This window comes from Rutidosis leptorrhynchoides, chromosome 11 (genome assembly GCF_046630445.1).
Source record: "Rutidosis leptorrhynchoides isolate AG116_Rl617_1_P2 chromosome 11, CSIRO_AGI_Rlap_v1, whole genome shotgun sequence".
Classification (NCBI taxonomy): domain Eukaryota; kingdom Viridiplantae; phylum Streptophyta; class Magnoliopsida; order Asterales; family Asteraceae; genus Rutidosis; species Rutidosis leptorrhynchoides.
The window spans coordinates 113,157,802-113,174,016 of NC_092343.1; the positions used below are offsets into that span (position 1 = coordinate 113,157,802).

At 35.1% G+C, this 16,215-nt stretch overlaps 1 protein-coding gene across 1 annotated transcript; it reads right to left on the bottom strand.

Annotated features, from left to right (window-relative positions):
* Window positions 1–10,991: 10,991 nt before the first annotated feature.
* LOC139877856 (uncharacterized) lies at window positions 10,992–14,086 on the bottom strand. The gene is made up of 5 exons (XM_071865259.1): window positions 13,973–14,086; window positions 12,714–12,767; window positions 12,473–12,576; window positions 12,285–12,323; window positions 10,992–11,496 (listed from the first exon to the last, which is right to left on the bottom strand). Exons 1-5 carry the CDS (start codon window positions 14,046–14,048, stop codon window positions 11,356–11,358), a joined length of 414 nt encoding a protein of 137 aa, XP_071721360.1. The 5' UTR covers window positions 14,049–14,086; the 3' UTR covers window positions 10,992–11,355.
* Between the last annotated feature and the right edge of the window lie 2,129 nt (window positions 14,087–16,215).

Below are 16,215 nucleotides of genomic sequence, written 5' to 3' on the forward strand. Positions count from 1 at the left end.
CAGCGTAGCTCTTTTGTCGACTTTGGGCGGTTTTCAACCGTTGTTGAATTTGGATGATCTTCTCGGTAGTTTCTTGTATAATCTCCGGACCCGTAATCTGTCTATCCCCCACTTCACTCCAACAAATCGGAGACCTGCACTTTCTACCATAAAGTGCTTCAAACGGCGCCATCTCAATGCTTGAATGGTAGCTGTTGTTGTAGGAAAATTCTGCTAACGGTAGATGTCGATCCCAACTGTTTCCGAAATCAATAACACATGCTCGTAGCATGTCTTCAAGCATTTGTATCGTCCTTTCGCTCTGCCCATCAGTTTGTGGATGATAGGCAGTACTCATGTCTAGACGAGTTCCTAATGCTTGCTGTAATGTCTGCCAGAATCTTGAAATAAATCTGCCATCCCTATCAGAGATAATAGAGATTGGTATTCCATGTCTGGAGACGACTTCCTTCAAATACAGTCGTGCTAACTTCTCCATCTTGTCATCTTCTCTTATTGGTAGGAAGTGTGCTGATTTGGTGAGACGATCAACTATTACCCAAATAGTATCAAAACCACTTGCAGTCCTTGGCAATTTAGTGATGAAATCCATGGTAATGTTTTCCCATTTCCATTCCGGGATTTCGGGTTGTTGAAGTAGACCTGATGGTTTCTGATGCTCAGCTTTGACCTTAGAACACGTCAAACATTCTCCTACGTATTTAGCAACATCGGCTTTCATAACCGGCCACCAAAAATGTTTCTTGAGATCCTTGTACATCTTCCCCGTTCCAGGATGTATTGAGTATCTGGTTTTATGAGCTTCTCTAAGTACCATTTCTCTCATATCTCCAAATTTTGGTACCCAAATCCTTTCAGCCCTATACCGGGTTCCGTCTTCCCGAATATTAAGATGCTTCTCCGATCCTTTGGGTATTTCATCCTTTAAATTTCCCTCTTTTAAAACTCCTTGTTGCGCCTCCTTTATTTGAGTAGTAATGTTATTATGAATCATTATATTCATAGATTTTACTCGAATGGGTTCTCTATCCTTCCTGCTCAAGGCATCGGCTATCACATTTGCCTTCCCCGGGTGGTAACGAATCTCAAAATCGTAATCATTCAATAATTCAATCCACCTACGCTGCCTCATATTCAGTTGTTTCTGATTAAATATGTGTTGAAGACTTTTGTGGTCGGTATATATAATACTTTTGACCCCATATAAGTAGTGCCTCCAAGTCTTTAATGCAAAAACAACCGCGCCTAATTCCAAATCATGCGTCGTATAATTTTGTTCGTGAATCTTCAATTGTCTAGACGCATAAGCAATCACCTTCGTTCGTTGCATTAATACACAACCGAGACCTTGCTTTGATGCGTCACAATAAATCACAAAATCATCATTCCCTTCAGGCAATGACAATATAGGTGCCGTAGTTAGCTTTTTCTTCAATAACTGAAACGCTTTCTCTTGTTCATCATTCCATTCAAATTTCTTCCCTTTATGCGTTAATGCAGTCAAGGGTTTTGCTATTCTGGAAAAGTCTTGGATGAACCTTCTGTAGTAACCAGCTAGTCCTAAAAACTGGCGTATGTGTTTCGGAGTTTTCGGGGTTTCCCACTTTTCAACAGTTTCTATCTTTGCCGGATCCACCTTAATACCTTCTTTGTTCACTATGTGACCTAGGAATTGAACTTCTTCCAACCAAAATGCACACTTTGAAAACTTAGCGTACAATTCTTCCTTCCTCAATACTTCTAACACCTTTCTCAAATGTTCACCGTGTTCTTGGTCATTCTTTGAGTAAATAAGTATGTCATCAATGAAAACAATGACAAACTTGTCAAGGTATGGTCCACACACTCGGTTCATAAGGTCCATGAACACAGCTGGTGCATTAGTTAAACCAAACGGCATGACCATAAACTCGTAATGACCGTAACGTGTTCTGAAAGCAGTCTTTGGAATATCATCTTCTTTCACCCGCATTTGATGATACCCGGAACGTAAGTCAATCTTTGAATAAACAGACGAGCCTTGTAGTTGATCAAATAAGTCGTCGATTCTCGGTAGTGGGTAGCGGTTCTTGATGGTAAGTTTGTTCAACTCTCGGTAGTCGATACACAACCTGAATGTACCATCTTTCTTCTTGACAAACAAAACAGGAGCTCCCCACGGTGATGTGCTTGGTCGAATGAAACCACGCTCTAAAAGTTCTTGTAATTGGCTTTGCAGTTCTTTCATCTCGCTGGGTGCGAGTCTGTAAGGAGCACGAGCTATTGGTGCAGCTCCTGGTACAAGATCTATTTGAAATTCAACGGATCGATGTGGGGGTAATCCCGGTAATTCTTTCGGAAATACATCGGGAAATTCTTTTGCAATGGGAACATCATTGATGCTCTTTTCTTCAGTTTGTACTTTCTCGACGTGTGCTAGAACAGCATAGCAACCTTTTCTTATTAGTTTTTGTGCCTTCAAATTACTAATAAGATGTAGCTTCGTGTTGCCCTTTTCTCCGTACACCATTAAGGGTTTTCCTTTTTCTCGTATAATACGAATTGCATTTTTGTAACAAACGATCTCCGCTTTCACTTCTTTCAACCAGTCCATACCGATTATCACATCAAAACTCCCTAACTCTACTGGTATCAAATCAATCTTAAATGTTTCGCTAACCAGTTTAATTTCTCGATTCCGACATATATTATCTGCTGAAATTAATTTACCATTTGCTAATTCGAGTAAAAATTTACTATCCAAAGGCGTCAATGGACAACTTAATTTAGCACAAAAATCTCTACTCATATAGCTTCTATCCGCACCCGAATCAAATAAAACGTAAGCAGATTTATTGTCAATAAGAAACGTACCCGTAACAAGCTCCGGGTCTTCCTGTACCTCTACCGCATTAATATTGAAAACTCTTCCACGGCCTTGTCCATTCGTGTTCTCCTGGTTCGGGCAATTTCTAATAATGTGGCCTGGTTTTCCACATTTATAACAAACTACATTGGCATAACTTGCTCCGACACTACTTGCTCCGCCATTACTCGTTCCGACACCATTTGTTCCTTTCGTTCTATTAACCCCTGGTCCGTAGACCTCACACTTCGCCGCGCTATGACCATTTCTTTTACACTTGTTGCAAAATTTGGTGCAGAACCCCGAGTGATTCTTTTCACACCTTTGGCATAGTTGCTTCTGATTGTTGTTGTTGTTGCGGTTATTATTGTTGTTGGGATGATTGTTGTAGTTGCTGTTGTTGTTGTTGTTGTTGTTGTTGTTGTTGGGCCGTTTGTTGTAGTTGCGATTGATGTTGCGATTGTTGGGATAATTGTTGCGATTATTGTTGTAATTGCTGTTGTTGTTGTATTGGTGATTCTTATCACCGTTTTCCTCCCACTTTCTTTTGACTTGCTTCACATTGGCCTCTTCAGCAGTCTGTTCTTTAATTCTTTCTTCAATCTGGTTCACTAGTTTGTGAGCCATTCTACATGCTTGTTGTATGGAGGCGGGCTCGTGTGAACTTATATCTTCTTGGATTCTTTCCGGTAATCCTTTCACAAACGCGTCGATCTTCTCTTCCTCATCTTCGAATGCTCCCGGACACAATAGGCACAATTCTGTGAATCGTCTTTCGTACGTGGTAATATCAAATCCTTGGGTTCGTAACCCTCTAAGTTCTGTCTTGAGCTTATTGACCTCGGTTCTGGGACGGTACTTCTCGTTCATCAAGTGCTTGAATGCTGACCACGGTAGTGCGTACGCATCATCTTGTCCCACTTGCTCTAGATAGGTATTCCACCATGTTAACGCAGAACCTGTGAAGGTATGCGTAGCGTACTTCACTTTGTCCTCTTCAGTACACTTACTTATGGCAAACACCGATTCAACCTTCTCGGTCCACCGTTTCAATCCGATCGGTCCTTCGGTTCCATCAAATTCCAAAGGTTTGCAGGCAGTGAATTCTTTGTAGGTGCATCCTACACGATTTCCTGTACTGCTAGATCCAAGGTTATTGTTGGTATGTAGCGCAGCCTGTACTGCGGCTATGTTTGAAGCTAGAAAAGTACGGAATTCCTCTTCATTCATATTCACGGTGTGTCGAGTAGTCGGTGCCATTTCCTTCAAAATAGTTAAATGGAACAAGTTAATCATACAGAATATTAAGAGTAGTTAATAGTATTTCGTAGCATAATATGAACTCATTTATAAAAGCTTTTTCTTCATATTAGCGTTTTATAAGTTTAAATTCGGGTAGTACCTACCCGTTAAGTTCATACTTAGTAGCTAATATACAATTCAACTACTACAATTCTATATGAAAAACTGATTATAATAATATTTCGCGTTCAAACTTTTATACAATATTTTACAAACTTACAATACCGCTTATTTTACATAAAGCATGAAATATAGCACACAATAACTTTGATACAAGATAGTTGTGAAGACAATTCTAGCTAGTACACAAGTCGTTCAGCAAAGGCAATAAAGACACGTAATTCATACGTCCAGAAACAAGTCATGCATTCTGGTTTTACTAGGACTACTTCCCATCCTTGGTCTTGTGCAACATAACCGTTATGGCCGTTGATAAGACAGCGTGTTGTAACGTCATCAAAGGGACGAGGGTTACGTAATGTCCAACAGTCCCGTAATAATCTAAAAACCTCATTTCTTACCCCAATTACCGACTCCGTCACTTGTGGAAATGTTTTGTTTAATAGTTGTAGCCCGATGTTCTTGTTCTCACTTTGGTGAGAAGCGAACATTACTAATCCGTAAGCATAACATGCTTCTTTATGTTGCATGTTAGCCGCTTTTTCTAAATCACGAAGTCCAATATTCGGATATATTGAGTCAAAATAATTTCTTAACCCGTTGCGTAAAATAGCATTTGGGTTCCCCGCAATATATGCGTCAAAGTAAACACATCGTAACTTATGGGTTTCCCAATGTGATATCCCCCATCTTTCAAACAAAAGTCTCTTATAAACCAAGACATTCTTGGAACGTTCTTCGAATGTCTTACAAACTGATCTCGCCTTAAATAGTTGTGCCGAGGAATTCTGACCGACTCTAGACAAGATTTCATCAATCATGTCTCCGGGTAGGTCTCTTAAAATATTGGGTTGTCTATCCATTTTGCGTTTTTATACTGTAAAATAGACAAGAGTTAGATTCATAAAAAAAAAAAAAAATACTTATTAATACAAGCAATTTTTACATATATCATAAAGCATAAGCACACTATATTACATATATTACACCACATGAATACAACTATCTTATTCCGACTCGCTTGTTTCTTCTTCTTCGGTTTTGGTTCGTTTTGCCAAGTTTCTAGGGATATATGATTTTCCCCTAATATGAGCCGTCGTTATCCACATTGGTTTAGAAAAACCTGGTGGTTTAGAGGTTCCTGGGTCATTGTTACAACTTAAGGACTTCGGGGGTTGACGATACATATAAAGTTCATCGGGGTTGGAATTAGATTTCTCTATTTTTATGCCCTTTCCCTTATTATTTTCTTTTGCCTTTTTAAATTCAGTTTGGGTAATTTCTATAACATCATCGGAAATCTCGTCGGAATCCGATTCATCGGAGAATTGGTAATCCTCCCAATATTTTGCTTCCTTGGCGGAAACACCATTGACCATAATTAACTTTGGTCGGTTGGTTGAGGATTTTCTTTTACTTAACCGTTTTATTATTTCCCCCACCGGTTCTATTTCTTCATCCGGTTCCGATTCTTCTTCCGGTTCCGATTCTTCTTCCGGTTCCGACTCTTCTTCCGGTTCCTCTTCGGGAACTTGTGAATCAGTCCACAAATCATTCCAATTTACATTTGACTCTTCATTATTATTAGGTGAGTCAATGGGACTTGTTCTAGAGGTAGACATCTATCACATAATATCAAACACGTTAAGAGATTAATATATCACATAATATTCATATGTTAAAAATATATAGTTTCCAACAAAAATGTTAAGCAATCATTTTTAAAGAAAACACGGTCGAAGTCCAGACTCACTAATGCATCCTAACAAACTCGATAAGACACACTAATGCAAATTTTCTGGTTCTCTAAGACCAACGCTCTGATACCAACTGAAATGTCCCGTTCTTATTGATTAAAAACGTTCCATATTAATTGATTTCGTTGCGAGGTTTTGACCTCTATATGAGACGTTTTTCAAAGACTGCATTCATTTTTAAACAAACCATAACCTTTATTTCATCAATAAAGGTTTAAAAAGCTTTACGTAGATTATCAAATAATGATAATCTAAAATATCCTGTTTACACACAACCATTACATAATGGTTTACAATACAAATATGTTACAACAAAATAAGTTTCTTGAATGCAGTTTTTACACAATATCATACAAGCATGGACTCCAAATCTTGTCCTTATTTAAGTATGCGACAGCGGAAGCTCTTAATAATCACCTGAGAATAAACATGCTTAAAACGTCAACAAAAATGCTGGTGAGTTATAGGTTTAACCTATATATATCAAATCGTAACAATAGACCACAAGATTTCATATTTCAATACACATCCCATACATAGAGATAAAAATCATTCATATGGTGAACACCTGGTAACCGACATTAACAAGATGCATATATAAGAATATCCCCATCATTCCGGGACACCCTTCGGATATGATATAAATTTCGAAGTACTAAAGCATCCGGTACTTTGGATGGGGTTTGTTAGGCCCAATAGATCTATCTTTAGGATTCGCGTCAATTAGGGTGTCTGTTCCCTAATTCTTAGATTACCAGACTTAATAAAAAAAGGGCATATTCGATTTCGATAATTCAACCATAGAATGTAGTTTCACGTACTTGTGTCTATTTTGTAAATCATTTATAAAACCTGCATGTATTCTCATCCCAAAAATATTAGATTTTAAAAGTGGGACTATAACTCACTTTCACAGATTTTTACTTCGTCGGGAAGTAAGACTTGGCCACTGGTTGATTCACGAACCTATAACAATATATACATATACATATATATCAAAGTATGTTCAAAATATATTTACAACACTTTTAATATATTTTGATGTTTTAAGTTTATTAAGTCAGCTGTCCTCGTTAGTAACCTACAACTAGTTGTCCACAGTTAGATGTACAGAAATAAATCGATAAATATTATCTTGAATCAATCCACGACCTAGTGTATACGTATCTCAGTATTGATCACAACTCAAACTATATATATTTTGGAATCAACCTCAACCCTGTATAGCTAACTCCAACATTCACATATAGAGTGTCTATGGTTGTTCCGAAATATATATAGATGTGTCGACATGATAGGTCGAAACATTGTATACGTGTCTATGGTATCTCAAGATTACATAATATATAATACAAGTTGATTAAGTTATGGTTGGAATAGATTTGTTACCAATTTTCACGTAGCTAAAATGAGAAAAATTATCCAATCTTGTTTTACCCATAACTTCTTCATTTTAAATCCGTTTTGAGTGAATCAAATTGCTATGGTTTCATATTGAACTCTATTTTATGAATCTAAACAAAAAAAAGTATAGGTTTCTAGTCGGAAAAATAAGTTACAAGTCGTTTTTGTAAAGGTAGTCATTTCAGTCGAAAGAACGACGTCTAGATGACCATTTTAGAAAACATACTTCCACTTTGAGTTTAACCATAATTTTTGGATATAGTTTCATGTTCATAATAAAAATCATTTTCTCAGAATAACAACTTTTAAATCAAAGTTTATCATAGTTTTTAATTAACTAACCCAAAACAGCCCGCGGTGTTACTACGACGGCGTAAATCCGGTTTTACGGTGTTTTTCGTGTTTCCAGGTTTTAAATCATTAAGTTAGCATATCATATAGATATAGAACATGTGTTTAGTTGATTTTAAAAGTCAAGTTAGAAGGATTAACTTTTGTTTGCGAACAAGTTTAGAATTAACTAAACTATGTTCTAGTGATTACAAGTTTAAACCTTCGAATAAGATAGCTTTATATGTATGAATCGAATGATGTTATGAACATCATTACTACCTTAATTTCCTTGGATGAACCTACTGGAAAAGAGAAAAATGGATCTATCTTCAATGGATCCTTGGATGGCTCAAAGTTCTTGAAGCAAAATCATGACACGAAAACAAGTTCAAGTAAGATCATCACTTGAAATAAGATTGTTATAGTTATAGAAATTGAACCAAAGTTTGAATATGATTATTACCTTGTATTAGAATGATAACCTACTGTAAGAAACAAAGATTTATTGAGGTTGGATGATCACCTTACAAGATTGGAAGTGAGCTAGCAAACTTGAAAGTATTCTTGATTTTATGAAACTAGAACTTTTGGAATTTATGAAGAACACTTAGAACTTGAAGATAGAACTTGAGAGAGTTCAATTAGATGAAGAAAATTGAAGAATGAAAGTGTTTGTAAGTGTTTTTGGTCGTTGGTGTATGGATTAGATATAAAGGATATGTAATTTTGTTTTCATGTAAATAAGTCATGAATGATTACTCATATTTTTGTAATCTTATGAGATATTTCATGCTAGTTGCCAAATGATGGTTCCCACATGTGTTAGGTGACTCACATGGGCTGCTAAGAGCTGATCATTGGAGTGTATATACCAATAGTACATACATCTAAAAGCTGTGTATTGTACGAGTACGAATACGGGTGCATACGAGTAGAATTGTTGATGAAACTGAACGAGAATGTAATTGTAAGCATTTTTGTTAAGTAGAAGTATTTTGATAAATGTATTGAAGTCTTTCAAAAGTGTATAAATACATATTAAAACACTACATGTATATACATTTTAACTGAGTCGTTAAGTCATCGTTAGTCGTTACATGTAAGTGTTGTTTTGAAACCTTTAGGTTAACGATCTTGTTAAATGTTGTTAACCCAATGTTTATAATAACAAAAGAGATTTTAAATTATTATATTATCATGATATTATGATGTACGAATATCTCTTAATATGATATATATACATTAAATGTCGTTACAACGATAAACGTTACATATATGTCTCGTTTCAAAATCATTAAGTTAGTAGTCTTGTTTTTACATATGTAGTTCATTGTTAATATAATTAATGATATGTTTACTTATCATAATATCATGTTAACTATATATATAACCATATATATGTCATCATATAGTTTTTTTTACAAGTTTTAACATTCGTGAATCACCGGTCAACTTGGGTGGTCAATTGTCTATATGAAACCTATTTCAATTAATCAAGTCTTAACAAGTTTGATTGCTTAACATGTTGGAAACATTTAATCATGTAAACATCAATCTCAATTAATATATATAAACATGGAAAAGTTCGGGTCACTACACTATCTTTCCATGAATGCAAATTTGTTTTAAAACAGCATATAGTGTTGTAACCTTGTAATGGACCTGTTGTTGATGATCTTTACACGTTAATTTTGTACGGGACATCACATATATATTGTAACCTCATACGCTTGAATGAATCATCAATTCAATCATTCAGTTCTACACTTTCTATAAAACCCATTAAATGGGTGAGTAACCTCAAGAGAGATATCATCTAATAGATCTACATTGTAACATGCGTAGTAATAGTATTAATGATCGCGTAAGTGACTCATTCTCTGGTTAGTCTCGTTAGTGATTTCAAATACTTAACTTTAAATATATAAAAAAAAATATAGTGTTGTGCAAGTTTGAAAGTGTATATATAGAGTAATACTTTTTGGAAAAAAAACAATGCGTTGGATGTGACACAATTTAACGATACTAATTAATGTAGTTGGTCGAAAGAATGTCATGTAGGTGTGAAGATTTACAACAAAAACTTGTGCGGTTGGTTTATATGATTTATATCATATGAGGTAGTTGGTCCTTGTAAGTTTTTTTTTTTTTTTTTGAGGTAGATGGTCCATGTGCTTTACAAAACGGGCGTTGGTGATCTCTACCTCTGTCGGACGTCAAATTGATCCGTTATACGTACATTAGTGGCTTTAACAAATTGTCTTTCTTCAATTAAATGACAATTCATGTGAAACTTTTAATTCATCACCAAACTAGTATAGTGCCTTTTTTATCGTACCGGTATCAAACCGATTTTATCCTTACGATATTCGTTATCACGTTATGATAAAAAAAAAAAAAAAAAACGGTAACAACGGGTACTGTACCATGCTAATCCCTAATTGATAGGTATGAAGATGAAGGTAAATAATAAAATGACAAAAATATTCTCACTTGCATGGCAAATGATTAAATTTAAGGTATTTTTCTAACAGTCGTCAACATCATGGACCAATCGCATAACTTTTGCAAATATCGGTGACCAACTAAGTCAAAAAAACATTATGGACATCCATGCAATTTGACGCAAACTACTGGGACCAACGGCATATTTTGTCCAAATATAAATGGAAACTTCTGAACCTATGGGTTTTCCAATTCAAAATCAGTTTTCCATTCGTGTTCTGTTTTGTCTTCAAACCTTTGAACGACTTTCTTCTATATGTATATTTTGAACCGCTTTCGTCTATGTATATTAATAATATTATTTATTATTAATTGAATTCGATTTTTGAAATCGATTTTTGGTTAAACCAAATTCAAAAAAGAAAAACCGCAAAGCAAACCGAAAATTGAAGTCAAATTTGAAAATCGAACCGAAAACCGAAATCAAATTTGGTGAGATTCTTTTCGGTTTTCATCCGGTTCGATTTTCGAGTGTTCGGTTTGAAACCAAATATTAAACACCCATACTTTTTGGAAGCCATAACTAAGCACCAAAACTTCTTATACCCATTGGCTCCAATCCACATACCCATTGCCCACTTACATCAATACTTAATCTCGTGTACGTGAGATAACCGATCGCCTAATTACAACAACATTAGTTAATCTATCTCACATGTGCTCGATTATAAGTAACAATACTCAATCCCACATAGCTGAGGTGACCCAATTGCCCGATTGGCTTAATATTGAACCTGATTCCGGTTCAAGGCTAAACAGTTTTGACCAGGTAAGCTTAATCTCACTATCATATACGAACATACCAATCAAATATCTAAGAGAGTATGGATACACAACTTAATTATGTGTAAAAAGTTGTCAACATATTGCCAGCCAATATAAAGTAGGATATGAGAAGAACCTAAAGCGAAGCAAAAATTGATAACGTTTATCCGGTTTTTTTTACCATATCTGGTATAAAAAAAAAAAGATGTCAAAAGTCATTTTTACCCTCATAAAAACTCGGTATGTAGTTGGTTCCATTCTATTAGTTGCCAAAACTGATACATCTACATGCATCATATACAAATGCTGATTGTGGCTGCTTTTTTATGCTGAAGTACTTGGTACGTCGTCATTATCAGATACGTTTTTGGACTTGTTCAGTGGTGGATTAGTTTTAGGAGCAGGGGGTGGTGGCAGTGGCCGATTTGGATGAACTTCGGCAACTTGTTCTGATGGAATATCAAACTGCAATGTCATAAAATAAACAATGTTACTTGTAGTCATCTACGTCAAATAAGCTTTGGGGATGAAAACGTTTGAATTTTCATTGATCCCTAAACAATACAAAGCATACGAATATAAAGATAACAATATGGGCTCGGGCCCTATACAAACTAAAGTGAGACATGGGCTAACATGGGTCATAATATATCTGCAAGGACGGAGATTTTGAGGGGTAGGGAGGGGCCGTGGCCCCCGCAATAACTCGCATCATCTTCCGGAAGTATTGGATACATAAAGAGAGCCTATCTAGCGAACAAAAGTACTAAACCTATTATTACTGGACTAGAGGTGACAAGATGGGAAGTCAGGCAAGTCAAAACTAGATCGAGTTGAGACGGGTTAATATGGGTTGAGACAGGTTGGGTTGACCAATAAATGCTTTATTGTAGTTTGTAAATAATTTTTTAATAATAACTGTAGTGTTCAGTTACAATTTAATATCAATCCTTAAACAAACACAGTTAAAAGGTTGTATCTACTAGAATAAGCTTTGCTGACTTTTTACCCATATGACCCGTTCTCCCTTTGGCCATGTTTTATTAGTTGGGTTAATGTTAGAGAGTCATTTAAAGATTCAGTAATTTGACTATGTGTCGGTGCACACTCAAACGATGCATATAAATTTTGTGGGATATATAGTGCACAAAGCATATTGACAGCTGCTATCAATATTTTAAAACCAAATCTATGAAATTCAATTAGGGAACCATATATAAATAGAAAGTTAATTTAAGCAAAAGAAAACTGACCTTGTAACCACAGCCAGAGATGCAAGCATGAAAGCAATCCTGAACGTTAAAAAAGAAGATATGATCAGCTACCATAAAACTTGTTATGGTATTGACTGTTCAGATATTTATTACGTTCATATACAAATACATGATGTCAAAATATAAATTAGACCCGGAAAAAATTGAGAAATTGAATTTACAAAAACCTGTGAATAGGTGGCAGAACCAGGAGACCGATCGATATACGCACTCCATTGCTGATCTTTCAAGACCGGGTCTTTGTAGCATATCTCATCACACGAGCTTAAACCTGGATATTGTTAAATCAAACAAGATTCAAATTTATATTTTACACAGATTCAAATTTATAACCTTAACTGTAAAAAAAATGAATAGCAATTCATTTTTTGAGTTTATAAGAATTCATATAGTGATAATGGTACTTACATTCTTCCCATGTATCACCATCAGCGTTACACCCTTTTTTGCAGAACACCCTCCCTGCAAGATATAGTATACAAATTTTACGTACTAAATAAGATATTTCTTGTATCAAACGTTGTATTCATATCAGAACATTTATAAGATGTTAATAATACGCAAAACATTTTCCAAAATAAAGCCCATGACTATAAACTAATGAAATGAGTATTAGAATAGCAACTATTTACTGCTATGATGACCATATAATGATATAGAAAAGGTAAAAATATGATACCATTAACTATTTTGATGAAGAAACATATATTAGATTCAGTTATCTGTTCCTGACATCGATTAAGACTACTTTCCTGCTTCAATTTGGTTAAAAAGTAACTACGCAATGCGACTTTTTGTTTTAGAAACTTTTCATAAAGTTTTACACGTAATAACAATAAGCCAATTTGGTGTAACTTAGCTTCTCAATTAGTTAACATGTTTAGACACCATTCCCAATATTAAGCGCGAATTGTACTTTAACATACAGAACAAGTTAATTCATCAGCCAAAGTTCAAACACGTAGAAAATAATCACCATGCAGTGATGCTCGACAACTTCAAATACATCATAGGGAATGTAACCATGGCAAATAACACAACGGCTCACAAAACGGATAAAAAATGATGTGACGGCACGGAAGCAATGATTGATCTTATATGTCGTCTGATACAAATGCGAGAAGACACAATGTTAAAAATAGGTCAAAAAAAAAAAATATTTCAACTCTCCATCATCATACTAACACAGATGTTATTATTAGGTGAAATATTTATGTCATTATGTTATAAATAGTTATGACTATCTACATCTTAGCAACATATATTGTTGTGGTTGTTATCTTAAAATTAGGTCAAAAAAATTTCTATCATGCTAACACAAATATTTCACCTAATTATAAAATTCATTTCACCTAAATACCTAATACTCTCGTTGAATTAGGTATTATTGTTGTTGTATTTCACCAAATAATAGCATTCATTTAATTTAACCTAATAATAATAATAATATCGCAAAAATAACAGTAATAAAAATTTCAAACCACAATCAGTTATATAATTTCAAGCAGGACATGAACAATAATTACAATTTGAGGCAAAATATATAAAAATGTGGCCGGATTAATTTGTGGAAAACGGAACGAAGGTAATATATAATGTTATAAACAGATTTACGCATAAAAGTAAAATCAATTCATTGTAAAGATAGAATTAGGAGGAAAATATACAAGGAATTTGCATCAAAGCGGCGTATTTGTGAGTGCATTGATTGCCGCAAGGGGGAGTCCAGTCTTGAGGAATCATCTTTGAATTTTGGTCTGCGTGATTTCAAAAATGAATATAGAACAAGAACATGAATGAAAAATTGAAAAAAATTGGGGGTGGAGAAACATTCCGACCATGAGGGTAATTATGTCATTTAGCCTAGAAGATGACGTCACGAGTAATTGACTTTGTTTAGTTTCACTGTTATAAAAAAATCACAATTACTCTCGATTATTCTTTTTTTTTTTTTTTTTAACAGCAAGCTTGCATCAGTCCGGACCGAAGCCTAGTCATCATTTGCATATACACACGCGTTCGGGCAGGATACCCGAACCACACTCAGGGGATCCGACCCTTAAACCATCCCATACGGGGCAGGCGGACCGGACCTTAGTCCCGGAGCGGGTCGGTAAAACCTTCCCTTTGGGCCACCCTCAAGGAATTTCTTTCAAATAATATCCTTTGTAGGTGACGAGGCTCGAACCTGAGACCTCTAGCCCGGCGGGGGTGCTAGGCACCACCACATGTCCACTGAGCCAAAGCTGCGCAGACCGATTATTCTTTTTTAAAGACATCCTGTTATGATTTTCTTAAATCGATTTAATTAATGGATCAACCTCGATTATTCGATTAAAAATCAAATTTATTAGTTAAAGTTGGTCAAGTAAAATATGATCAACATTTTAACATCAACTAGATTTGTGGTCCGCGCTTCGCGGCGGATTAGTGTCATTTTAACGCTACTATATCGTTAGACAGTTTTCGGCCTGAAAGTCATCAAAATGTTGTCTACTCTTTCCAGACCATTTAGGCAATGGCCGACAACTGTTATGGTAATATTCTACTATATAAATGAAAAATACGTAAACAACTGGATATATGTTACAGTCTGGGTTACAATGCTCAATTTAACAACAAAACGAATCAAAACAAATTAAGTTTTGAGGCTTCTAAACAAATTACTTATTCGGCAAAACCTTATAGTCTATATAATTTTAGTAGGTTTTTTAAAAGATAAAAAATCAAATAATATACAGTATATTGAAATATGTGATGAAAGATAAAAATATAACCCCTTTTACCTATATTTTTTTAGGCTTCTATTTATTGCTAGAAAACTCATTGCCGCGGGATAGTTTTTATAGGTTAACGGTCGGTTAATTGAACGTTAAAGAAATGGTTAATTGAACATTTTATGTAACGACCCGACTTTTTCGACTTGTTTTTGTGCCTTGTGATTTTTGCGAAACTGCGTATTTGTGCGTACTGTGCTACTTTATACTCTGGAATCTTTATACACATGGCTTACTTTCATTTATATGATAAAACGTGCCTTTAAGTACGTAGGATACTTAAATTGATCACCGGAAACCTTTATGACCGTTAGTGTCACTTGACGTTACGAATAAACTGCGTACTGCGTACACGTTTAACTTTTGTCGTAATCGGAATATTATGACTACGAAATCTTAATTATTATTTTATAATAATAATTACTTGGGTTTATGGATGCTTAATTACGCGTAGTAATTTACTTATGCTTACTAGTTAGTCTTGTTTTACTTTCTACCTTGTTGGGCCTTAGCCCACCCTACACTAGTTAGTGGACTATTTAATTAGCCCAATTATTATTAGCTAGTGACCCATTAATATGTAAGACAAATGTCCATTTATTAGAGAGAACATACTAGCATTATGTCAAGTATTATCCTTAATGTTGCATGGGATCCAACATAAGCATCAACTTTAGACAACCATTAACCAAAAAGTAAAAGTTGGTCTCCCTTGTCCCCCTCCAAAAATCACGGCCACCTTACCCCCTCCCTCACCCCATTCACCTATAAATACAAGCCTCATTCCATCCATTTTACACTTGCTTTCATTTGTAATTCACACACACTCACTCTCTAATTCTCTCTAGTTCTTTCTCTCTCTAAAAGTGTAAGTATTTTGAATTTCTCTTCTTCTTCTTCTCCTTCTCATCATCACGAATTCATCATCATCGTCATCATGGATCTAGCTTTTTAGCTTTGATCTTGATTACATCTTGTAGATTCAAACTTAGATTTGAATCCTTCAAGAACATGGAAGATTCAAGCTTTCTAGCTTTGAATCTTCACCTACTTTGTAGATCTATATCTTTTAACTTTAATCTTGCTATTTTGTTATAAAGATTCAAACTTGTGTTTGTAATCTTCATGTAACT